General features: G+C 52.1%; 1 protein-coding gene across 1 annotated transcript in view; it reads right to left on the bottom strand.

Annotated features, from left to right (window-relative positions):
• RBL1 (RB transcriptional corepressor like 1) overlaps nucleotides 1-25,190 on the bottom strand; it is a 129,286-nt gene that overhangs the window by 68,232 nt on the left and 35,864 nt on the right. Inside the window, 4 exon segments of the mRNA XM_075351752.1 lie at nucleotides 18,889-18,992; nucleotides 20,031-20,143; nucleotides 20,221-20,387; nucleotides 24,088-24,280. Of these exon segments, the coding sequence (XP_075207867.1) occupies nucleotides 18,889-18,992; nucleotides 20,031-20,143; nucleotides 20,221-20,387; nucleotides 24,088-24,280 (577 nt within the window).

Genomic DNA, 25,190 nt, shown 5'->3' on the forward strand with positions numbered 1-25,190 from the left:
AGCTACGAACTGAAGATGGTCGTCTCCTATCACGAAGCGTAGAAAGCGTTGGTGCTCTGTAGCAATCGGCACGTGGAGATAAGCATCTTTGATGTCTATTGATGCTAGGAAATCTCCTTGAGACATTGAGGCAATGACTGAGCGGAGGGATTCCATCCGGAACCGCCTGGCGTTCACATGCTTGTTGAGCAGTTTTAGGTCCAGAACAGGACGGAAGGAGCCGTCCTTTTTTGGAACCACAAAGAGATTGGAGTAAAATCCTCGCCCCCGTTCCTGAGGGGGGACAGGGATCACGACTCCTTCTGCTCTTAGAGAGTCCACCGCCTGCAGCAGGGCATCTGCTCGGTTGGGGTGTGGGGAGGTTCTGAAGAACCGAAGTGGAGGCCGAGAACTGAACTCGATTCTGTACCCGCGAGACAAAATGTCTGTTACCCACCGGTCTTTGACCTGTGACAGCCAAATGTCGCAAAAGCGGGAGAGCCTGCCACCGACCGAGGATGCGGAGGGAGGAGGCCGAAAGTCATGAGGTAGCCGCTTTGGAAGCGGTTCCTCCATTTGCTTTCCTGGGGCGTGAGTGAGCCCGCCAGGAATCTGAGCTCCCTTGTTCTTTCTGAGTCCTTTTGGACGAGGAGAATTGGGCCTTGCCCGAGCCTCGAAAGGACCGAAACCTCGACTGCCACTTTTTCTGTTGAGGTTTACTTGCTCTGGGCTGTGGTAAGGAAGAGTCCTTACCCTTGGACTGTTTTATGATTTCAGCCAATGGCTCACCAAACAGTCTGTCTCTAGATAATGGCAAGCTGGTTAAGCATTTTTTGGAACCAGCATCTGCTTTCCAGTCCTTTAACCACAAGGCTCTGCGCAAAACCACAGAATTGGCGGACGCCATAGCGGTACGGCTCGTAGATTCTAGGACAGCATTGATAGCATAGGTCGCAAACGCAGACATTTGCGAAGTTAGGGACGCCACTTGCGGCACTGCTGGATGTATGATAGCATCCACCTGTGCTAAACCCGCTGAAATAGCTTGGAGTGCCCACACGGCCGCGAATGCTGGAGCAAACGACGCGCCGATAGCTTCATAGACAGATTTCAACCAAAGGTCCATCTGTCTGTCGTTGGCATCTTTAAGTGAAGCGCCATCCTCTACTGCGACTATGGATCTAGCCGCAAGCTTGGAAATTGGGGGATCCACCTTTGGACACTGGGTCCAGCGTTTGGCCACCTCAGAGGGAAAGAAGGGAATTTTGTTACTTACCGTAAATTCCTTTTCTTCTAGCTCTTATTGGGAGACCCAGACGATTGGGGTATAGCTACTGCCCTCTGGAGGCCACACAAAGCACTACATCAAAAGTGCAAGGCCCCTCCCCCTCTGGCTATACCCCCCCCGTGATATCACGGGTTCTCCAGTTTTAGTGCCAAAGCAAGAAGGAGGAAGCCAATAACTGGTTTAAACAAATTAACTCCGAATAACATCGGAGAACTGAAAAACCGTTCAACATGAACAACATGTGTACCCGCAAACAACAAAAAAACATCCCGAAGGACAACAGGGCGGGTGCTGGGTCTCCCAATAAGAGCTAGAAGAAAAGGAATTTACGGTAAGTAACAAAATTCCCTTCTTCTTCAGCGCTCTATTGGGAGACCCAGACGATTGGGACGTCCAAAAGCTGTCCCTGGGTGGGTAAAGAAATACCTCATGTTAGAGCTGCAAAACAGCCCTCCCCTACGGGGGTGTCACTGCCGCCTGCAGGACTCTTCTACCTAAGCTGGCATCCGCCGAAGCATAGGTATGCACCTGATAATGCTTGGTGAAAGTGTGCAGACTGGACCAGGTAGCTGCCTGGCACACCTGTTGAGCCGAAGCCTGGTGACGAAATGCCCAGGACGCACCCACGGCTCTGGTTGAGTGGGCTTTTAGCCCTGAAGGAACCGGAAGCCCCGCAGAACGGTAGGCCTCTAGAATTGGTTCTTTGATCCATCGAGCCAGGGTGGCTTTAGAAGCCTGCAACCCCTTGCGCGGACCAGCGACAAGGACAAAAAGTGCATCGGCACGGCGCATGGGCGCCGTGCGGGAAATGTAGATTCTGAGTGCTCTCACCAGATCTAGCAAACGTAAGTCCTTTTCATACCGGTGAACCGGATGAGGACAAAAAGAAGGCAAGGATATATCCTGATTAAGATGAAAAGAGGATACGACCTTAGGGAGAAACTCCGGAATAGGGCGCAGCACTACCTTGTCCTGGTGGAACACCAGGAAGGGAGCCTTGGATGACAGAGCTGCCAGCTCAGACACTCGCCGAAGCGATGTGATCGCAACAAGAAACGCCACTTTCTGTGACAGCCGAGAAAAGGAAACTTCCTTCAGAGGCTCGAAGGGCGGCTTCTGGAGAGCAACTAGTACCCTGTTCAGATCCCATGGATCTAACGGCCGCTTGTACGGGGGCACAATATGACAGACCCCCTGCAGGAACGTGCGCACCTTAGAAAGACGTGCTAGACGCTTCTGAAAAAACACGGATAGTGCCGAAACTTGCCCTTTAAGGGAGCTGAGCGACAAGCCCTTTTCTAACCCCGATTGCAGGAAGGAAAGAAACTTGGGCAATGCAAATGGCCAGGGAGACACTCCCTGAGCAGAGCACCAGGATAAGAAAATCTTCCACGTTCTGTGGTAGATCTTAGCCGAATTCGACTTTCTAGCTTGTCTCATTGTGGCAACGACTCCTTGAGATAATCCTGCAGATGCTAGGATCCAGGACTCAATGGCCACACAGTCAGGTTCAGGGCCGCAGAATTCTGATGGAAAAACGGCCCTTGGGACAGTAAGTCTGGTCGGTCTGGCAGTGACCACGGTCGACCGATCGTGAGATGCCACAGATCCGGATACCACGACCTCCTCGGCCAGTCTGGAGCGACGAGTATGATGCGGCTGCACTCGGATCTGATCTTGCGTAGCACTCTGGGCAAGAGCGCCAGAGGCGGAAACACGTATGGGAGCTGAAACTGCGACCAATCTTGAACCAAGGCGTCTGCCGCCAGAGCTCTTTGATCGCGCGACCTCGCCATGAATGCCGGGACCTTGTTGTTGTGCCGGGATGCCATTAGGTCGACGTCCGGCACTCCCCAGCGGCGACAGATTTCCTGAAACACGTCCGGGTGAAGGGACCATTCCCCTGCGTCCATGCCCTGGCGACTGAGGAAGTCTGCTTCCCAGTTTTCTACGCCTGGGATGTGAACCGCGGATATGGTGGATGCTGTGTCCTCCACCCACATTAGAATGCGCCGGACTTCTTGGAAGGCTTGCCGACTGCGCGTCCCTCCTTGGTGGTTGATGTATGCCACCGCTGTGGAGTTGTCCGATTGGATTCGGATCTGCTTCCCTTCCAGCCACTGTTGGAAGGCCAGTAGAGCAAGATACACTGCTCTGATCTCCAGAACATTGATCTGAAGGGTGGACTCCTGCGGAGTCCACGTCCCCTGAGCCCTGTGGTGGAGAAATACCGCTCCCCACCCTGACAGACTCGCATCTGTCGTGACTACTGCCCAGGATGGGGGCAGGAAGGATCTTCCCTGAGACAATGAGGTGGGAAGGAGCCACCATTGTAGGGAGTCCTTGGCCGTCTGGGAAAGCGAGACTTTCCTGTCCAGTGACGTTGACTTCCCGTCCCATTGGCGGAGAATGTCCCATTGAAGTGGGCGCAGATGAAATTGCGCAAAGGGAACTGCTTCCATGGCTGCCACCATCTTCCCTAGGAAATGCATGAGGCGCCGCAAGGGATGCAACTGGCCCTGCAGAAGAGATTGCACCCCTGTCTGTAGTGACCGCTGCTTGTTCAGCGGAAGCTTCACTATCGCTGCTAGAGTATGAAACTCCATGCCAAGATACGTTAGTGATTGAGTCGGTGATAGGATCGACTTTGGAAAGTTGATGATCCATCCGAAAGACTGTAGGGTCTCCAGCGTAGCATTCAGGCTGTGCTGACATGCCTCTTGAGAGGGAGCTTTGACCAATAAATCGTCTAGGTAAGGGATCACCGAGTGTCCCTGAGAGTGCAAGACTGCTACCACCGCCGCCATGACCTTGGTGAAGACCCGTGGGGCTGTCGCCAGACCAAATGGCAGAGCTACGAACTGAAAATGGTCGTCTCCTATCACAAAACGTAGAAAACGTTGATGTTCTGTAGCAATTGGCACGTGGAGATAAGCATCTTTGATGTCTATTGAGGCAAGGAAGTCTCCTCTGGACATTGAGGCAATGACAGAACGCAGGGTTTCCATCCGGAACTTCCTGGCGTGCACATGTTTGTTGAGCCGTTTTAGGTCCAGAACAGGACGGAACGAGCCGTCCTTTTTTGGAACCACAAAGAGATTGGAGTAAAACCCTTGCCCTTGTTCCTGAGGAGGGACTGGGATCACCACTCCTTCCGCTCTTAGGGAGTCCACCGCCTGCAGCAGAGCATCTGCTCGGTCTGGATGTGGGGAGGTTCTGAAGAACCGAGCTGGAGGACGAGAATTGAACTCGATTCTGTACCCGCGAGACAAAATGTCCGTCACCCACCGGTCTTTGACCTGTGACATCCAAATGCCGGAAAAGCGGGAGAGCCTGCCCCCGACCGGCGATGCGGAGGGAGGGGGCTGGAAGTCATGAGGTAGCCGCTTTGGAAGCGGTACCTCCATTTGCTTTCTTGGGGCGCGTGTGAGCCCGCCACGAATCTGAGTTTCTTTGCGTCCTCTGAGTCCCTTTGGACGAGGTAAATGGTGTCTTGCCCGAACCTCGAAAGGACTGAAACCTCTGCTGCCACTTTTTCTGCTGAGGTTTGGTTGTTCTGGGTTGTGGTAAAGAGGAGTCTTTACCCTTGGACTGCTTAATGATATCAGCCAATGGCTCGCCAAACAGTCTATCTCTAGATAAAGGCAAACTGGTTAAACATTTTTTGGAACCAGCATCTGCTTTCCAGTCCTTTAACCACAAGGCTCTGCGCAAAACTACCGAATTGGCGGACGCCATTGAGGTGCGACTGGTAGATTCTAGGACCGCATTGATAGCGTAAGACGCAAACGCCGACATCTGCGTGGTAAGATGCGCCACTTGCGGCACTGCTGGATGTATGATAGCATCCACTTTTGCTAAGCCAGCTGAAATAGCCTGGAGTGCCCATACGGCTGCGAATGCCGGAGCAAACGACGCGCCGATAGCTTCATAGACAGATTTTAACCAAAGGTCCATCTGTCTGTCATTGGCATCTTTAAGTGAAGCGCCATCCTCCACTGCAACTATGGACCTAGCTGCGAGTTTGGAAATCGGGGGGTCTACCTTTGGACACTGTGTCCAGCGCTTGACCACCTCAGGGGGGAAAGGGAAACGCGTATCTTTAGATCGTTTAGAGAAACGCCTTTCTGGGTGAGCGTCGTGCTTCTGGATTGATTCTCTGAAGTCAGAGTGATCCAAGAAAGCACTCAATTTACGCTTGGGATAAAGGAAACGAAACTTCTCCTGCTCTGCCGCTGCCTCTTCTGCTGAAGGGGCTGGGGGAGAAATATCCAACAGCCTATTGATGGCTGAGATAAGGTCGTTTACCATGGCATCCCCATCAGGGGTATCCAGGTTGAGAGGGGTTCCAGGAATGGATTCCTGATCACTCTCATCAGACACATCACAGGGAGACTGATTGCGCTGAGACCCTGAGCAGTGTGATGACGTCGAGGGTCTTTCCCAGCGAGCTCGCTTAGGGTGGCTGGGGCTATCATCTGAGTCATAATCCTCGGCCTGTGAAGCCGGGGACCCCCCTGTGGGCTGGATTAATTCCAAGTGAGGGGGACCTGAGGACAGAGGCCTCGCCGTGCCCAAAGACTGAGCCCCATGCATAGATTGCAAGGTTTCAAGGATTTTTGCCATAGACAGAGACATATTATCAGGAAAAACTGCAAAGTCTGTCCCTGTCACCGGGGCAGAACTTACAAGCGTCTCAGCCTGGGTCACTACCTCTCCTGACTCCGGCTGGCGAAGCAGCACCGGGTCGGAGCATTGCACACAATGGGAGCCTGCTGGTAGATCAGCCCCACATGCAGCACACGCAGTACACACAGCCCTGGCCTTGGCAGCCTTGCGTTTTGAGGATGGCATGTTGCTGCTTCCACAGAGTGATCTGGGAGAGCAGCCAGAAGCGACCTCACAGTGCAAGAAAAACAATATCTATATATCTGTACACAGTACACCGATACACCGTGAGGCACTAGAGGGACCAGCACAGAAAAATCGCTTACCGCCCGCTTAAAAAGCGGGTGTGTGGTCGCCAGATAGCCCCTAGTCCAGGTCTCCCAGAGCCTTGCGTCCTTCCTCCAGCCAGACTGCATGTAATGGCTGCCGGCGTCCTGAGAGGAAAGGGGGTGGGCCCTGGGCGTTCCTGGCTAAGAGCGGGAAGCCTGCTTCCCTCTGTGCCTAGTGTGAGGGCTGGAGCATGTAAATCAGGCTCCAGCCCTCGTCGCTGCTAGCGAACAGCGTCTCTCCCCTACCCTGAATGACAGGGTGGGGGCGGGAACGAATCGGAGCTGCCGGCGTCCTAGGCCCAAAAAGCCGGGGACTCAATTTATAACCGCCGCCGCCGTAAAAGCGCGGACGGCGGATCCCCGGCGCACCACAAGTCACAGCAGCGCAGCCCGGTCCAGAGGGGGTCGGCGCTGCGTTCCCATACACAAAAAATCCCCCAGTAATCTGTAGGGACACTAACTCCAACGTTGCGGTCCCCGGCGCACTACAACACCCAGCCAGCCCGGAGTGTGTCTGTGCCTGCCGGGGACACAGAGTACCTGTATGATGCAGGGCCTGTCCCTGATCGTACTCCTGCTCCGTCTCCATCAGGTTCTAATGGGTCTGTGGATGGAGCCCGGCGTCAGAGCTGAGAGGCCGGCAGGATCCCACTTCCACAGAGCCCTACAAGGGGATGTGGAAGGAAAACAGCATGTCAGGCTCCAGCCCTGTACCAGCAATAGGTACCTCAACCTTACAACACCATCCAGGGGTGAGAAGGGAGCATGCTGGGGACACTATATGTGTCCTCTTTTCTTCCATCCGAAATAGTCAGCAGCTACTGCTGACTAAAATCTGTGGAGCTATGCATGGAATGTCTGACCTCCTTCGCACACAAAGCTAAAACTGGAGAACCCGTGATATCACGGGGGGGTATAGCCAGAGGGGGAGGGGCCTTGCACTTTTGATGTAGTGCTTTGTGTGGCCTCCAGAGGGCAGTAGCTATACCCCAATCGTCTGGGTCTCCCAATAGAGCGCTGAAGAAAGGATAACGGGTATCCTTAGAACGTTTAGAGAAACGCTTGTCTGGATGAGCGTCGTGTTTCTGGATCGATTCTCTGAAGTCAGAGTGATCCAAAAAAGCACTTAATTTACGCTTGGGATACAGGAAATGGAACTTCTCCTGCTGTGCAGCTGCCTCCTCTGCAGAAGGGGCTGGGGGAGAAATATCCAACAGTCTATTAATTGCCGATATAAGGTCATTAACCATGGCGTCACCATCAGGGGCATCCAGATTGAGAGGGGCCCCAGGATTAGAATCCTGATCACCGTCCTCAGTCTCATCACAGAGAGACTCTTCTCGCTGAGACCCTGAGCAGTGTGATGACGTGGAGGGTCTTTCCCAGCGAGCACGCTTAGGCTGCCTGGGACTGTCATCTGAGTCAGAGACTTCAGCCTGTGATGCTTGAGACCCCCTTGAAGTACGGATTAGTTCCAACTGAGGGGGACCGGAGAGCATAGACACAGCAGTGTCCATGGTCTGAGTAACTGGCCTGGACTGCAAGGTCTCCAGGATTTTTGTCATAGTCACAGACATTTTATCAGCAAAAACTGCAAAGTCTGTCCCCGTCACCGGGGCAGGGTTCACAGGCGTCTCTGCCTGGGCCACTACCACCATAGGCTCTGGCTGACGAAGTGCCACTGGGACTGAACATTGCACACAATGTGAGTCATTGGAGCCTGCCGGTAGATCAGCCCCACATGCAGTACAAACAGTGTACACAGCCTGTGCCTTGGCACCCTTGCGTTTTGCGGATGACATGTTGCTGCCTCCTCAGAGCAGTACAGGGTGTCCAGCCAAGAAGCGACCTTACAGTGCAACTATATATATATATATATATGGTACCAAGAAAAAAGTACACTAATATAACACTGAGGCACTAGTGGGGCCAGCACTAAAGTGCAGCTTACCGCCCGCTTAGGAGCGGGTGTGTGGTCGCCGAAATCCCTTTAGTCTGGGTCTCCCAGAGCCTGCTGCCTTTCCCCAGCCAGACTGCATGTGTAATGGCTGCCGGCGTCCTTGTGGAGAGGGGGGGGCGGGCCCTGGGCGTATACAGACGAAGAAGAGCGGGAAGCCTGCTTCCCACTGTGCCTAGTGAGAGGGCTGGAGCATGTAAATAAAGCTCCAGCCCTCGGCGCTGCCAATTGAGCAGCGTCTCTCCCCTACCCTGATTGACAGGGTGGGGGCGGGAACGAAGCGGCGCTAGGCCGCAGAAGCCGGGGGCTAAAGTTAGAAGCGCCGCCGCCGTAAAAGCGCGGTCGGCGCAAAGTCCCCGGCGCACCACAAGTCGCAGCTGCGCCGCCGCTCCAGTAGCGGTCGGCGCAGTAGTTCCCAACATGTAACGTCACTCAGCAAAGCTGCAGTGACCTAACCCCAGCGCACAGCGCTACTGTCCCCGGCGCACTATAACGCTCAGCAAGCCTTGAGAGTGTCCGTGCCTGCCGGGGACACAGAGTACCTGAAAGTTGCAGGGCCTTGTCCCTGAACGGCACTCCCGCTCCAAATCCAGCAGGTTCTCTGGGTCTGTGGATGGAGCCCGGCCTCAGGGCTTGGGGGCCGGCAAGATCCCACTTCCACAGAGCCCTCCAGGGGATGTGGAAGGAAAACAGCATGTGGGCTCCAGCCTCTGTACCAGCAATAGGTACCTCAACCTTACAAGCACCACCGCGGGTGAGAAGGGAGCATGCTGGGGGCCCCATATGGGCCCTCTTTTCTTCCATCCGATATAGCCAGCAGCTACTGCTGACTACAAACAGTGGAGCTATGCGTGGATGTCTGACCTCCTTCGCACAAAGCAGAAAACTGGTGAGCCAGTGATCCCACTGGGGGTGTATAGCCAGAAGGGGAGGGGCCTTACACTTTTTAGTGTAATTGCTTTGTGTGGCCTCCGGAGGCAGTGCTATACACCCAATCGTCTGGGTCTCCCAATAGAGCGCCGAAGAAAAGAGGGTAAGGAGATATCCTGATTGAGATGAAAGGGGGATACCACCTTAGGGAGAAATTCCGGAACCGGACGCAGAACCACCTTGTCCTGGTGAAACACCAGGAAAGGGGCTTTGCACGACAACGCTGCTAGCTCAGACACTCTCCGAAGTGAAGTGACTGCTACTAGGAAGACCACTTTCTGCGAAAGGCGCGAGAGAGAAATATCCCTCATTGGCTCGAACGGTGGTTTCTGAAGAGCCATCAGCACCCTGTTCAGATCCCAGGGTTCTAACGGACGCTTGTAAGGAGGGAAGATGTGACAAACCCCCTGCAGGAACGTGCGTACCTGTGGAAGTCTGGCTAGGCGCTTCTGAAAAAACACAGAGAGCGCAGAGACTTGTCCCTTAAGGGAGCCGAGCGACAAACCCTTTTCCAATCCGGATTGAAGGAAGGACAGAAAAGTGGGCAAGGTAAATGGCCAGGGAGAAAAAACCCTGAGCAGAGCACCACGACAGGAATATCTTCCACGTCCTGTGGTAGATCTTGGCGGACGTTGGTTTCCTAGCCTGTCTCATAGTAGCAATGACCTCTTGGGATAACCCTGAAGACGCTAGGATCCAGGACTCAATGGCCACACAGTCAGGTTGAGGGCCGCAGAATTCAGATGGAAAAACGGCCCTTGAGACAGCAAGTCTGGTCGGTCTGGTAGCGCCCACGGTTGGCCGACCGTGAGATGCCACAGATCCGGGTACCACGACCTCCTCGGCCAGTCTGGAGCGACGAGGATGGCGCGGCGGCAGTCGGCCCTGATCTTGCGTAACACTCTGGGCAACAGTGCCAGAGGAGGAAACACATAAGGGAGTTGAAACTGCGACCAATCCTGAACTAAGGCGTCTGCCGCCAGAGCTCTGTGATCTTGAGACCGTGCCATGAATGTCGGGACCTTGTTGTTGTGCCGGGACGCCATTAGGTCGACGTCCGGCATGCCCCAGCGGCAACAGATCTCCTGAAACACGTCCGGGTGAAGGGACTATTCCCCTGCGTCCATGCCCTGGCGACTGAGAAAGTCTGCTTCCCAGTTTTCTACGCCCGGGATGTGAACTGCGGATATGGTGGAGGCTGTGGCTTCCACCCACAGCAGAATCCGCCGGACTTCCTGGAAGGCTTGCCGACTGCGTGTCCCGCCTTGGTGGTTGATGTATGCCACCGCTGTGGAGTTGTCCGACTGAATTCAGATCTGTTTGCCTTCCAGCCACGGCTGGAACGCCTTTAGGGCAAGATACACTGCCCTTATCTCCAGAACATTGATCTGAAGGGAGGACTCTGTCTGAGTCCAAGTACCCTAAGCCCTGTGGTGGAGAAAGACCGCTCCCCACCCTGACAGGCTCGCGTCCGTCGTGACCACCGCCCAGGATGGGGGCAGGAAGGATTTCCCCTTCGACAGAGAAGTGGGGAGAAGCCACCACTGAAGGGAAGCCTTGGCTGCCCGCGAAAGGGAGACGTTCCTGTCGAGGGACGTCGACTTCCTGTCCCATTTGCGGAGAATGTCCCATTGAAGTGGGCGCAGATGAAACTGCGCAAAAAGGAACTGCCTCCATTGCTGCCACCATCTTCCCTAGGAAGTGCATGAGGCGCCTCAGGGGGTGTGACTGGCCTTGAAGGAGAGATTGCACCCCTGTCTGTAGTGAACGCTGTTTGTTCAGCGGAAGCTTCACTATCGCTGAGAGAGTATGAAACTCCATGCCAAGATATGTCAGTGATTGGGCCGGTGTCAGATTTGACTTTGGAAAATTGATGATCCACCCGAAACTCTGGAGAGTCTCCAGAGCAATGTTCAGGCTGTGTTGGCATGCCCCTTGAGAGGGTGCCTTGACAAGCAGATCGTTTAAGTAAGGGATCACCGAGGGTCCCTGGGAGTGTAGGATTGCCACCATTGTTGCCATAACCTTGGTGAAGACCCGTGGGGCTGTCGCCAGGCCAAAAGGCAGTGCCACGAACTGAAGGTGTTCGTCACCTATGGCGAAACGCAGGAAGCGCTGATGCTCTGGTGCAATCGGTACGTGGAGATAAGCATCTTTGATGTCGATTGATGCCAGGAAATCTCCTTGGGACATTGAGGCGATGACGGAGCGGAGCGATTCCATCCGGAACCGCCTGATTTTCACATGCTTGTTGAGCAGTTTTAGGTCCAGAACAGGACGGAAGGATCCGTCCTTTTTTGGCACCACGAACAAGTTGGAGTAAAAACCGTGACCCCGTTGCTGAAGAGGAACAGGTATCACCACTCCTTCCGCCTTCAGAGTGCACACCGCCTGCAGAAGAGCATCGGCTCTTTCGGGGGGCGGAGATGTTCTGAAGAAACGAGTCGGAGGACGAGAGCTGAACTCTATCCTGTAACCTTGAGATAGAATGTCTCTCACCCATCGGTCTTTTACCTGTGGCAGCCAGGTGTCGCAAAAGCGGGAGAGCCTGCCACCGACCGAGGATGCGGTTTGAGGAGGCCGAAAGTCATGAGGAGGCCGCTTTGGGAGCGGTTCCTCCGGCGGTCTTTTTAGGACGTGACTTAGACCGCCATGAGTCGGAGTTCCTCTGATCTTTCTGAGGCCTTTTGGACGAGGAGAATTGAGACCTGCCCGCGGTCCGAAAGGACCGAAACCTCGATTGTACCTTCCGTGGTTGAGGTCTGTTTGGTTTGGACTGGGGTAAGGATGAGTCCTTTCCCTTGGATTGTTTAATGATTTCATCCAATCGCTCACCAAACAAGCGGTCGCCAGACAATGGCAAACCGGTTAAGAACTTTTTGGAAGCAGAGTCTGCCTTCCATTCACGTAGCCACATGGCCCTGCGGACTACCACCGAATTGGCGGATGCTACCGCCGTACGGCTCGCAGAGTCCAGGATAGCATTAATGGCGTAGGACGCAAACGCCGACGCCTGAGTGGTTAAGGACACCACTTGCGGAACAGATGTACGTGTGACTGTATTAATCTGCGCCTGACAAGCTGAGATAGCTTGGAGTGCCCATACGGCTGCGAATGCTGGAGCAAAAGACGCGCCGATAGCTTCATAGATGGATTTCAACCATAGTTCCATCTGTCTGTCAGTGGCATCTTTGAGCGAAGCCCCATCTTCCACTGCAACTATGGATCTAGCCGCCAGTCTGGAGATTGGAGGATCCACCTTAGGACACTGAGTCCAGCCCTTGACCACATCAGGGGGGGAAGGGATAACGTGTATCCTTAAGGCGCTTGGAAAAACGCTTGTCTGGACAGTCTCGGTTTTTCTGGACAGCCTCTCTGAAGTCAGAATGATCCAGAAACGTACTCAATGTACGCTTGGGAAACCTGAAACGGAATTTCTCCTGAGAAGCTGACTCCTCAATTGTAGGAGCTGGGGGAGAAATATCCAACACCTGATTGATGGTCGCTATAAGGTCATTCACTACGGCGTCACCTTCAGGTGTATCAAGGTTGAGAGCGGCTTCATGATCAGAATCCTGATCTGTTACCTCCGCTTTATCCTCCAGAGAGTCCTCCTGCTGAGACCCTGAACAGTGTGATGAGGTGGAGGGAATTTCCCAGCGAGCCCGCTTAGGCGGCCTGGGACTGCGATCCGTTTCAGAGACCTTACCCTGGGACCTATGGGTCACCCCAGGGACACTTTGCTGTTCCAATTGAGGGGGACCTGGGGTCAAAGATTGAACAGTGCCCGGGGCCTGAATCACCGGTCTGGACTGTAAGGCTTCTAGTATTTTAGCAGACCATTTATCCATACTCTCAGACAGTTTGTCAGCAAAAGCTGCAAACTCCGTCCCTGTCACCTGGACAGTGGTAGCAGGTGGTTCCACCTGGGCCACCTGTAGCAGAGGCTCCGGCTGAGTAAGTGCCACAGGGGCCGAGCATTGCACACAATGAGGGTCAGTGGAACCTGCCGGTAGTATAGCTGCACATGAGGTACAGGTTGCAAAGTAAGCCTGTGCTTTGGCACCCTTGCTTTTTGCGGACGACATGCTGTTGTCTCCTCTGAGAACAATCCAGGAGGGTATATAGCCAAAAATCAACAGAGCGACCGTACAGTGCAAATATATATATATATATATATATATATATATATATATATATATATATATATATATATATATATATATATATATATATATATATATATATATATATATATATATATATATATATATATATATATATATATATATATATATATATATATATATACACACACACACACACACTTCGGCACTCAGGTGCTGCTTACCGACCGCTCAGAGCGGTTGTGTGATCACCAGATTCCCTGCCTGGGTCTCCTTGTGTTGTCTCTCCTCTCCAGCGTCTGAATCGCTGACAGGAATGGCTGTCGGCGTTCTGTGGGGAGGAGGGGACCGTGGGCGTGCCCAAGAAAGTGCGGGAATCTAGTGCCCCAGTGTACTGAGTGAGGAGGGAGGAGGATACTAATGTATGCTCCAGCCCTCAGCGCTGACGATCTGTGCAGCGTCCCGCCCTTCCCCTGACTGGCAGGCCTGTGGGCGGGAATATGCGGTACTAGGCCGCAGAAGCCGGGGACTAAAGTTATAAGCGCGGCCGGCAATAAGTGCGGCCGCGCGGTAGTCCCCGGTGCACTAACACACCCAGCAGTGCTGCAATGTGTATGGCACAAGCGCTCCATGCGCGGTCCCCACGGGGACACAGAGTACCTCACAGTAGCAGGGCCTTGTCCCTGACGATACCGATTCAGATCCCACTTCACCCAGAGCCCATAAGGGATGGGGAAGGAAAACAGCATGTGGCTCCTGCCTGCGTACCCGCAATGGGTACCTCAACCTTAACAACACCGCCGACAAAGTGGGGTGAGAAGGGAGCATGCTGGGGGCCCTGTTATGGGCCCTCTTTTCTTCCATCCGACCTAGTCAGCAGCTGCTGCTGACTAAGCTGTGGAGCTATGCGTGGATGTCAGCCTCCTTCGCACAAAGCATAAAAACTGAGGAGCCCGTGATGTACAGGGGGTGTATAGGCAGAAGGGGAGGGGCTTTACACTTTTAGTGTAATACTTTGTGTGGCCTCCGGAGGCATAAGCTATACACCCGAGTGTCTGGGTCTCCCAATGGAGCGACAAAGAAACTTTGGTGAGCTGGAGCGATGGGTATGTGCAGGTACGCGTCCCTGATAGCTAGGGAAGCAAGGAATTCTCCTTCGACCATAAAGGTAATAATGGACCCTAGGAAGTCCATTCTGAATCTCCTTACATGCACATGTTTGCTCAGGTGTTAGAGGTCCAGGATGGGACGAACTGACCAGTCTTTCTTTGGCGACCACGATAGATAGGTATAGCCTTGAACCTCTCGCCGTCCGGAACAGGTACCATCACCCCCGCCGTTTGGAGGGAGTGGATTGCTGAGGAGAAGGCCTCGTGGTGTTTTGGAGCGTTTGGGGGGGGTTTTGAGAGAAAAGACTGACCAGGGGATCGGGTCCAGAATTCAATGTGGTAACCGGAAGACAAGGTATCAGACCCATTTGTGGTCTGAGGCGGCGGCCCAGATGGAGAAGGACGAGACTTCTCGGTCTTTGTCTAGACTGCCAGGACGAGGTGGACTCGGGGAGGGCTGAGAAGGTCGGGCCCTGCGTGTCTAGTAAAAAACATCCTGGGCTAGAGTTGGGGGAGAAAGGTACTCTTTTCCTCCCGTGGCATCGGACAAAAAAAAAAAAAGAGCCTGTCCAGACGATCGGCAAACCATCGGTCTGGAAAGGAGTACTGTGAGAGGCTTCTTAGAGACAGAGTCCACTCTCCATTATCGGAACCAGAGGGCCTTACGGATGGCTATGGTATTTGAGGCGGCAATAACTGTGCAGGTAGCAGCGCCGAGGGAGGCCTGCATGAGGTACTCCGCCGCCGCAGCAATGTGAACAGTTACATCTGTGAGGGTCTGAGGAAAACTGGTAGTCCTGGTGCCTGTGCGACCCACACGGAAGGGGAGAGGGACCCGCGGCCTCGAGGCAGAGTGATCGAGCTGCTCCACTTGTCTGTCAGGTCCTTGAAGGAGGATCCATCAAGTAAAAAAGACAGGAGGGTCCTTCAGGCAGGCAGAAGCCGGGTGAGGGTCCACCGAGGCCGGATCGGCCCAGCCCTTAGAGACAGCTAAGCCAAAGGGGTACCGGGACTCCATGAGTTTACGGATACCGAAGCGCCGTCAAAAAGCTCTTTTCTTTTTTTTGAAGTTTCTTCACCCTTTTAAAGGAGACCGCAGGGTCAGTAGTAGTGGATGGGAGATCTTCCACATGCAGAGTTTTGGTAGATTGCTGCAATAAGGGAGTCCATCGTAGCTTGATCGCTCGGGGAGGTTGAAACCAAGGAATCATCCTGGTACAAACATCATTCCCCTTCCTCCGGCTCCCCAGAGACCGCGGAACATGTGGGAGAACCCCATCTGTGAACCCCAGAGGGAGACCCATGGGGGTCATGCCCTTTTTCTGATCTGCAACCGGTGAAGCAGAGGGCTGATTCTTATCAAAAGGACCCTCTACAGAGGTGTCATCAGGCTGCGTTCTGTCCAGGGACCCCGATGGGTGTGAGGACGATGTTGCATAGCCAGCACCAGGTTCTGGGAACTGTGCCCATTCTGGGGGACTGGGAGCCGTAGGCTCTGGGCTGGCAGCGGTTGCTGCGGTAGTGGCGGGGCTAAAAAGGCACCGGACTCACAGAAGGAAGAGGGGCTATCATCCCCTAGTAGCTCAGTGTGGCAGGATACATTAATAGTCTTATAGTTGTTGCTGTAGTTGTGCAGGGCATAAAACCTGTGACTGCAGCCCCTGGCCGATGAGTCACAAACTCTGATTGTAATGAGGGAGCAATGCTCTGCAGAGTTAATATGTAAGGGAGGCTATAACTCATCCAGAACCCTGATGACCCTTTCCCCCTCCTGCGTCACAGTTCCTGTGGGAAGGAGGAAGCCAGCTCTGAGAGACGCCCACAGGCTCTGATCACAACAAGAGGGAGCAATGCTCTGCAGCAATGCTCTGCAGATCCTGTGTGAGGAGGGTTACGCGCGCTTTCGTGAGGGAGTGTGGCTTATCGAGTGTCGTAGGGGGCAGGGCTTAGCTCTGACAAGAAGGCATGAGAAAATATAATAACAAAAAAATGGTGGGAAGGGACTCCCCTTCCCTCCTCCAGCCCTGTACAACAATGGTGGACAGAAAAACCTCTATAAGGCCCTGTGCGCACTGGGAAGTGGAATTTTCTTGAGAAAATTCCGCATGCCCTCAAAGATTACCGCACCCGCGGTAAAAAACCGCGGGAAACCGCATGTGGTTTGCCGCGGTTTTACCGCGGTATTATTCGCGGTATTGCCGCGGATTTGCCGCGTGCGGGTTGGGATGTGCTTTATTGCATTCAATGCAATAAAGCACATTGAAAAAAAAAAAAAAAAGTCATTTAATTCTGAGATAGTAGATAGAAGAATAGATAGAGGGATAGATAGATAGACAGACGGACAGATAGAGGGACAGATAGAGGGACAGATAGAGGGACAGATAGAGGGACAGATAGAGGGACAGATAGAGGGACAGATAGAGGGACAGATAGAGGGACAGATAGAGGGACAGATAGAGGGACAGATAGAGGGATAGAGGACAGATCGCTGCATTTCCCACGGTCGGCAGTGAGTTCACATTACCGGCCGTGGGAAATGACCGGTAATTACCTCTGCTGTCTGCTGCATTCATTCAGCGCTGTGTCTGTGACAGTCGCGGCTGGATGGAAGCAGCGCAGGACGTCGGACCTGGATTACGCCGGAGCTTTGTTTGGGGGGGTTAATAAAAGGGTGAACGAGGCTTGTTTGTTTTATTTAAAATATAGGATTTTTCGGTGTCTGTTTTATTCACTTTACTTACGGGTTGATCATGTCAGCTGTCACATAGACGCTGCCATGATCAAGCCTGGAGTTAATGGCGGTGGTCCCCCATCACCATTAACCCCTTGTATTACCTTGCCACCACTGCTACACGGTGGCAAGAAGAGCCGAGGACACGCCGGCATTGCCGCATAATGCATGCGACAATGCCGGGGCAGCTGCGGCTGATATTCTCGGCTGCCGGAGGGGGAGTGAGGCGGGGGACATTACCCCTGCCCCTCTCCCTCCCCAGCCTGAGAATACCGGGCCGCCGCTGTGTGCTTACCTTGGCTGGAAGGTAAATATGCAGCGGAGCCCACGTTCTTTTTTTTCTATATTTCCGTTTTCTTTCTATGTGTGTTCTATGTGTCTGTGTCTATGTGTTCTATGTCTGTGATGTCTGTGTCTGTGTTCTATGTGTGTGTTTACTCTGCACGGCTTCCTCTTCCTGTAATGACATCACTTCCCTGCAAAACCGCAGACAAGCGATGCACATTACCGGAGGTAAACCGCGAAATACCGCAGGGAATAACGCAGGAAAACGCAGTGAACCGCACAGAATTTGCTGCCTGCGTTATTCCCTGCGGGATTTCATGATTAACATTGGAGTCAATGGAGTGAAATCCCGCAGCGATGTGCGGAAAAGAAGTGACATGCACTTGTTTTTGCTGCGGGATTCCCGCAGCAAAACATGCAGCTGTCAAATTCCGCCCAGTCCGCACAGGATTTTTTTTCTCCATAGGATTTGCTGGTGATTCACTGCAGAGATGTTATGAACATTTTCTGCAGCAAAACATGCAGCAAATCCGCGGAAAATCCGCGGCAAAATCCGGTAAGTGCGCACATAGCCTAAGTGTACCGCAGCTGCGGGTGCACTTAGTCCAGGAAGTTGTCCCCTCCCCTCGCCACAGGTGGAATGCTCTGCAGGTGTCTGCAATCACAGCCCATGTGCATCCAGTCAATGTGACCTTTGCTCCAGTTTCCTGTCAGGGAGCCAGTGTGCAGATTCTAACGCCTGCTGTGCCCGGTCACAGAACGTGTATCAACTCAGAGCCTGCCAGAGGGACTGAGGAATGCTCTGGAAAAATCGGAAATCTCTCACCTCAGCTCCTGTGGAGATGGCAGTCTGGTCACGCTGGTGCGGAGCGAATATCAACTCAGAGCCTGCAAGAGGGGCTGAGGAAGTTTTCATCTGCTCTGAACTCTGGAAAATCAGTGCCATGAGACCTGTCGTCCAGTGAGAACAGCCCAGGATCCAGCGTCGCAGGAGGTGGTCCGGGGAGGCAACACTCCGCGTTCCCGCCTGTTGATGGTTTTGGGAGGAGATCGGTCCCCGAAGGAACCGTCGTCCTCTAAAAAGAAAAAAATCTTGCTGCAGTAGTCTGCAGAGATGTGCCTCCTATAGACACTAAGCTAAAACTGGGGTTGCCTGGCCCGGCCAGGGGGGTGTATACTGCAGAGGAGGAGCTATGCTTTTGCATCTACTTAGTGTCCTCCTATGGATAGGCAGCATAACACCCATGGTCCTGTGTCCCCCAATGAGGCGTCAGAGAAACCACAATTAACCGCATGCGGATTTTGGGTGCGTTTTTTTGCCGCGGGTGCGGAATTCTGCCAGAGGGTGCGGATTTTATTTAAACACATTTTCCCAGTGTGCACAGACCCTTAGTCAATGATATGAATATGGATTGGATTTCACCGCTGTTTATAATATACATTAAACATCAAGGTGCAGAAAGGTCAAGTAGTTGCTCATCTTACCGTTAAATCTTTCCCATTAAGTCTCCTGATTTCTTGAAAAACAATGGATTCCAGAACTTTATAGTACAAAATCTCTGCCAGTTTCCATCTATTAATAGCAAAGTCTGAAAATAGAAAACAAACTGGTCTAGGTGGTTTTCGATGCAAACATTACAGTTTAGCATTTTTATTTATTAATTTTTTTTTTTTTTTTTTTTAATTAAAACAGGTTGGAGGGTTTTTCCAAAAAAATAACCCTCTTCAGGCTGCTTAATCTAGGTTAAAATAATGGAGAGAGCAGTTATTCACCCTCCGCTGTTTCAGCCACATCTCTCCTCTGCCCATTTGGTTTTGTTTTATAGGCTGCTGCAGCGCACATCACCTCTGCAGGAAATCAGAGTTCAGCCATCGTAGATGGTGATGTGCGCTAGCATTGCTGCAATAGTAATGGCCAATTTAAAAAAAAAAAAAAAAATACAACCCACACACCAGTCCAAGTGTTGAGGAGAGCCATAAGATGAAATACTTAATTAACTTCTTGACAAGGGATTGTGGGAAATATGTTGATTTGCCTTACATAATTCAGGTTTCAGATCATATACATGACACAGATATAAAGATGGCTGCCATTGCCTGTTTCTCCACACCTTGCCTGGAATGCAAGGAATGTCCAGGTGTAAGAAGATACCATATAAGGGAAGACCCCTGGTCAAGCTAGAAGACCAACCCAAAGATCAGATGACATCACAGACCAAACCATCAGCATGGATCCACCAGATGACGTCCCTCCCATCACCATCACCATGGATCCATCCAATGATGTCATAGACCCGCCTACAATGACGCCCACCAATCAGCTCATGGACTAACACATTGTTCGACCCACTGACCAATGAACACATCCGGACATTCCCCTTTGCAAGGTTATATCAGAGCAAGCTCAGTTGTAATAAAGGCAGAGCATGGGCTGACTTCTGTCGAGGAAAGATGAATATCCGACTGTGTCTGATCTCATTTTTCAAGCATGCACTCGATCCACACCATTTAGACCAGGCAGTAGGCAACATGCACTCGATCCACACCATTTAGACCAGGCAGTAGGCAACTAGTGATCTCTGATTAAGAGTTCACCTTAACACAAGGAAATAGTTTCTGCAACTTACCAATATGAGAACCAGGCTGATCCCCTGATGGCTGGGTGTAATGATGACAGAAGCGTCTCTGAACATCATTCACAGTGTTCTGTATATTTTCCACTGGATTACGGGCACATGACCTACAGGAAAACAAGACACGTCTGACACCTCCCCCGCTAATATAGTGGAGCACAAAGTAAGAGTAGCAGATACCTACTTGAAGATACTTATCAGCTGGTCGCTGGGGGTATTCCGGAGGCCGCTCACCATGCTCTGCAGCTTACTCACACACTGTGTCGCTGATGAGACGGGAGTGATTACCGCCTCCTTCTCCTTCAGGTATCGTCTACCAGTCAAAGGAGTGGACGGCGCAAAGGACCTCCTCTGCGGAATATGGAACAATATATAACACTACTACTGGTATAATGACAATATTACCAGGATGCCCCAATAGCAATACAGTCTGACATATAATCTAGATATAAGGCCCAAAGCTTCAGGTGCCATACTACCAAACTCAGAACATTTCTTAGTGTCATTTTTGTCAGATATTTGGGTACAGATCATGCAGTCAGTTTGAGGTCATAGCCTCTATGACAAAGGGCAAGCTTAAAAGGTGCCAAGAAGAACAGGGCTCCTCAAGGTTTGTGGGTTTTTTTAATTATAAAATTAGAAAGTAATAATGCCAATCTGTTTCATCACATGGCGGCACGATGGCTCAGTGGTTAGCACTGCAGTCTTGCAGCGCTGGGTTCAATTCCCACCAAGGACACCATCTGCAAGGAGTTTGCATGTACTCAGAGTTTGCGTGGGTTTCGTCCGGGTTCCTTCCACACTCCAAAAACATACTTTTTGGGAATTTAGATTGTGAGCCCCAATGTGGACAGAGTTGCCAATGTATGTAAAGTGCTGTGGAATTAACAGCGCTATATAAAATGAATAAAATATGACATATACACATAGAGATAGATAGATAGATAGATAGATAGATAGAGATATATATCTCTATCTATCTATATCTATCTATCTATATATATATAATTGCCTTATTCTGTCTGTCTGTCATGCTCCAAAATTGTGTCCTTACGGTGACACAAAGCTGATTGGCCGCTGGGATCGCCATGGCCCCGCCCCCGCACACGGATTGGCCTCTCGCCCCGGCTCTCTGCAGTACCCGCCCCCCTCACGCAATGCACGCTCGCTCTGGCCCAACTGACACGGAGCTCAGATTCCCAGGTGAGTACACACACACATATCAGATCACACTCACTCTCACACACACCTCCCACATCACATCCACACACTCACAACATCCTGGGATATCGCTTGCTTCTACACCGGCTCCGTCAGGATCCCAGCAGCGCCAGACATAACCTTGCGATGCTGGGATCTTGACGGAGGCCGTGAACGCTGGTAACCATTATACACATCGGGTAACTAAGGTCCCTTGGTTACCCGATGTGTATCATAGTTACCAGTGTACACCGGCTCACACTCACTCTCACACACCTCACACATACATCACATCGCATCCACACACTCACAGCATCCGGCGATATCGCTTGCTTCTCGGCCTCGATACTGTGCTGTTGTGACCTTCCAGGACCTGCCGGAGGATCACATGGCCAGAAGCATGTGGTATCTCCGGATGTTGTGAGTATGAGCGCGTATGTGCAATATCGTCAATGTGTGTGTGCGATCGGGTGTGTGTGAGTGTATGCGATCGGGTGTGTGTGAGTGTATGCGATCGGGTGTGTGTGAGTGTATGCTATCGGGTGTGTGTGAGTGTATGCGATCAGGTGTGTGTGAGTGTCGGCAGAGGACCATGGCGTGCTGGAGGAGGCTGATCCAGGGGAAGGCTGGTGCTGGGGACAGAGAGGCTGGTGCTGGGGACAGAGAGGCTGGTGCTGGGGACAGAGAGGCTGGGGCTGGGGACAGAGAGGCTGGGGCTGGGGACAGAGAGGCTGGGGCTGGGGACAGAGAGGCTGATGCTGGGGACAGAGAGGCTGATGCTGGGGACAGAGAGGCTGATGCTGGGGACAGAGAGGCTGATGCTGGGGACAGAGAGGCTGATGCTGGGGACAGAGAGGCTGATGCTGGGGACAGAGAGGCTGATGCTGGGGACAGAGAGGCTGATGCTGGGGACAGAGAGGCTGATGCTGGGGACAGAGAGGCTGATGCTGGGGACAGAGAGGCTGATGCTGGGGACAGAGAGGCTGATGCTGGGGACAGAGAGGCTGATGCTGGGGACAGAGAGGCTGATGCTGGGGACAGAGAGGCTGATGCTGGGGACAGAGAGGCTGATGCTGGGGACAGAGAGGCTGATGCTGGGGACAGAGAGGCTGATGCTGGGGACAGAGAGGCTGATGCTGGGGACAGAGAGGCTGATGCTGGGATGAGAGAGGCTGATGCTGGGATGAGAGAGGCTGATGCTGGGATGAGAGAGGCTGATGCTGGGATGAGAGAGGCTGATGCTGGGATGAGAGAGGCTGATGCTGGGATGAGAGAGGCTGATGCTGGGATGAGAGAGGCTGATGCTGGGATGAGAGAGGCTGATGCTGGGATGAGAGAGGCTGATGCTGGGATGAGAGAGGCTGATGCTGCGGGCAGAGAGGCTGATGCTGCGGGCAGAGAGGCTGATGCTGCGGGCAGAGAGGCTGATGCTGGCGCAGCATGGCGGATGGAGCACGTTTGGGAGTGCGCAGCATGGCGGATGGAGCACGTTTGGGAGTGCGCAGCATGGCGGATGGAGCACGTTTGGGAGTGTGCAGCATGGCGGATAGAGCACGTTTGGGAGTGCGCAGCATGGCGGATGGAGCACGTTTGGGAGTGCGCAGCATGGCGGATGGAGCACGTTTGGGAGTGCGCAGCATGGGAGATGGAGCACGATGGGGAGTGCACTGCATGGGGGATGGAGCACGATGGGGAGTGCACTGCATGGGGGATGGAGCACGATGGGGAGTGCACTGCATGGGGGATGGAGCACGATGGGAAGTGCACACCTTCCCCCAACACACACACGCGCGCACTGCACAACACACCACACACACACACACACACTGGGAACCACAAACAACTGCCCTACACAGACACCCACACAGACAACGCTGCACACACAAATATACGCACATACCGCACAACACACACATTGCACAAAACATACCTCCCCCCAAAACACACCACACACACACAAACCGCGCAACACACACACAACGCTCCACAAACAACGCAACACACAAACACTGCTCTCACCCCCCATCACACCCAGAACATGTACAGCGCCCTACACAAACACTTGGTAACTACACACAACAACATCTATATATCTATATATCTATATCTATATATCTATATCTATATCTGTATATATATCAAAAATCATATATGAACTACACAATACGTAAATTCTAGAATACCCAAGGGAAGGGTGTCACAGCCGCAGGATTAAGTTCACCATCAGTATTACTCTATTTGTTATAGCAAGTCTGACTGCACCAATCACTGATGACATCAGAGGGGTGGGCAGGGGAATTGGTGAATATTAATTAGGCATTTACATACACTTGGCTATCTGTGCACGACCATAAAATTGGATTCAGCATCTTACCATACTGGCACTGCTTTTAGTTCATATTGCAAAATCCTGGTGGTTGGTCCTCTTTAAAGGGAACCTGCCACTAGATTTGTCCCCTATAAGTTGCAGCCACCAGCAGTAAGCTTTATTATATACAGCGTTCTAGAAGAAGGGAAGGAAGATTGCGATTTCAAGACAATAGAGGCGCCAGGCCGAGACCAGCGACGTCCATCAGACCAGACCACCCCGCAGGGGAGTATAATAAAAGGTGTTTTGTATGGTATAAAGATCGGCCTGGACTCTTACTTGCTACCACACACTTGACAAATGGCTACAACATAAGCAGTTTCATTTCAAATCCAATCAGATGTCTGAACATACAGATCTGCTCATATTTCCCAGAATAGTTACAATGACAGCACACTGGAAGTCTAAGACAAGCCTGTCACGAAGGCCCAATGACATATTATAATTAACACTGTGCAAAGAGGGGGGGGGCTTGACTCCTACCTTGTCAAAATGCTGCTGAAGACTGGACTCCAAATTTTTCCTTGGTGTACTATTGACCACAGTACAGGGAGGATCTGTCAAGAATTTCCGAGGAGTACCGATTTCATCATCTGCATCAGCTCCCAAAAACACCCGCTCATCAAAGTCTCCTACAGTTAGGACATACTCCTCATACTCCTTATTTAGTAATTTACTGCAACAAAGAAAATGCAGTATGGGATGAGACCTCACATGACTTCAATTTAGATACAATATATATCTCTATATCACTGCTGGTGTCAGCTGCACTGTGAAAAACTTATAGTCAAGTAACGCCGGAGGTAGTCATGACAATCGGGCCCTCGCGATTACATCACAGAGGCACTTTATGGGAGAGGGAGCGTGATTCCATTCCCAAGCCCCTAATCGTTGCAATCAATATCAAGCACGGTATTTAGGGTGTTAAACAGCCAGGGAAGGCACGGGCAACTGCCCTGGCTACAAGAGCAAGGGCTCGGCAGTCGAAAAAGCAATGTATCAGGCGGAAATCGCGCCAGGCATAGCTCCTGTGCACTGGTGATCGCCAAGGCATACATATACGTCCTTGGTCGGGAACTACTACTCTTCTAGGACGTATAGGTACTCAATTCAAGAGCCAGGCTGTAGCAGGAGGGTGAAATACAAAAGAAGGGAATTTTGTTTACTTACCGTAAATTCCTTTTCTTCTAGCTCCTATTGGGAGACCCAGACAATTGGGTGTATAGCTACTGCCTCCGGAGGCCAAAGTATTACACTTTAAAAAGTGTAACCCCCTCCCCTCTGCCTATACACCCTCCCGTGCATCACGGGCTCATCAGTTTTGGTGCCAAAGCAGGAAGGAGGAAACTTATAAATTGGTCTAAGGTAAATTCAATCCGAAGGATGTTCGGAGAACTGAAACCATGAACCAAAAGAACATTTCAACATGAACAACATGTGTACACAAAAGAACAAACAGCCCGAAGGGAACAGGGGCGGGTGCTGGGTCTCCCAATAGGAGCTAGAAGAAAAGGAATTTACGGTAAGTAAACAAAATTCCCTTCTTCTTTGTCGCTCCATTGGGAGACCCAGACAATTGGGACGTC

This window comes from Anomaloglossus baeobatrachus, chromosome 5 (genome assembly GCF_048569485.1).
Source record: "Anomaloglossus baeobatrachus isolate aAnoBae1 chromosome 5, aAnoBae1.hap1, whole genome shotgun sequence".
In the NCBI taxonomy this organism is placed as follows: domain Eukaryota; kingdom Metazoa; phylum Chordata; class Amphibia; order Anura; family Aromobatidae; genus Anomaloglossus; species Anomaloglossus baeobatrachus.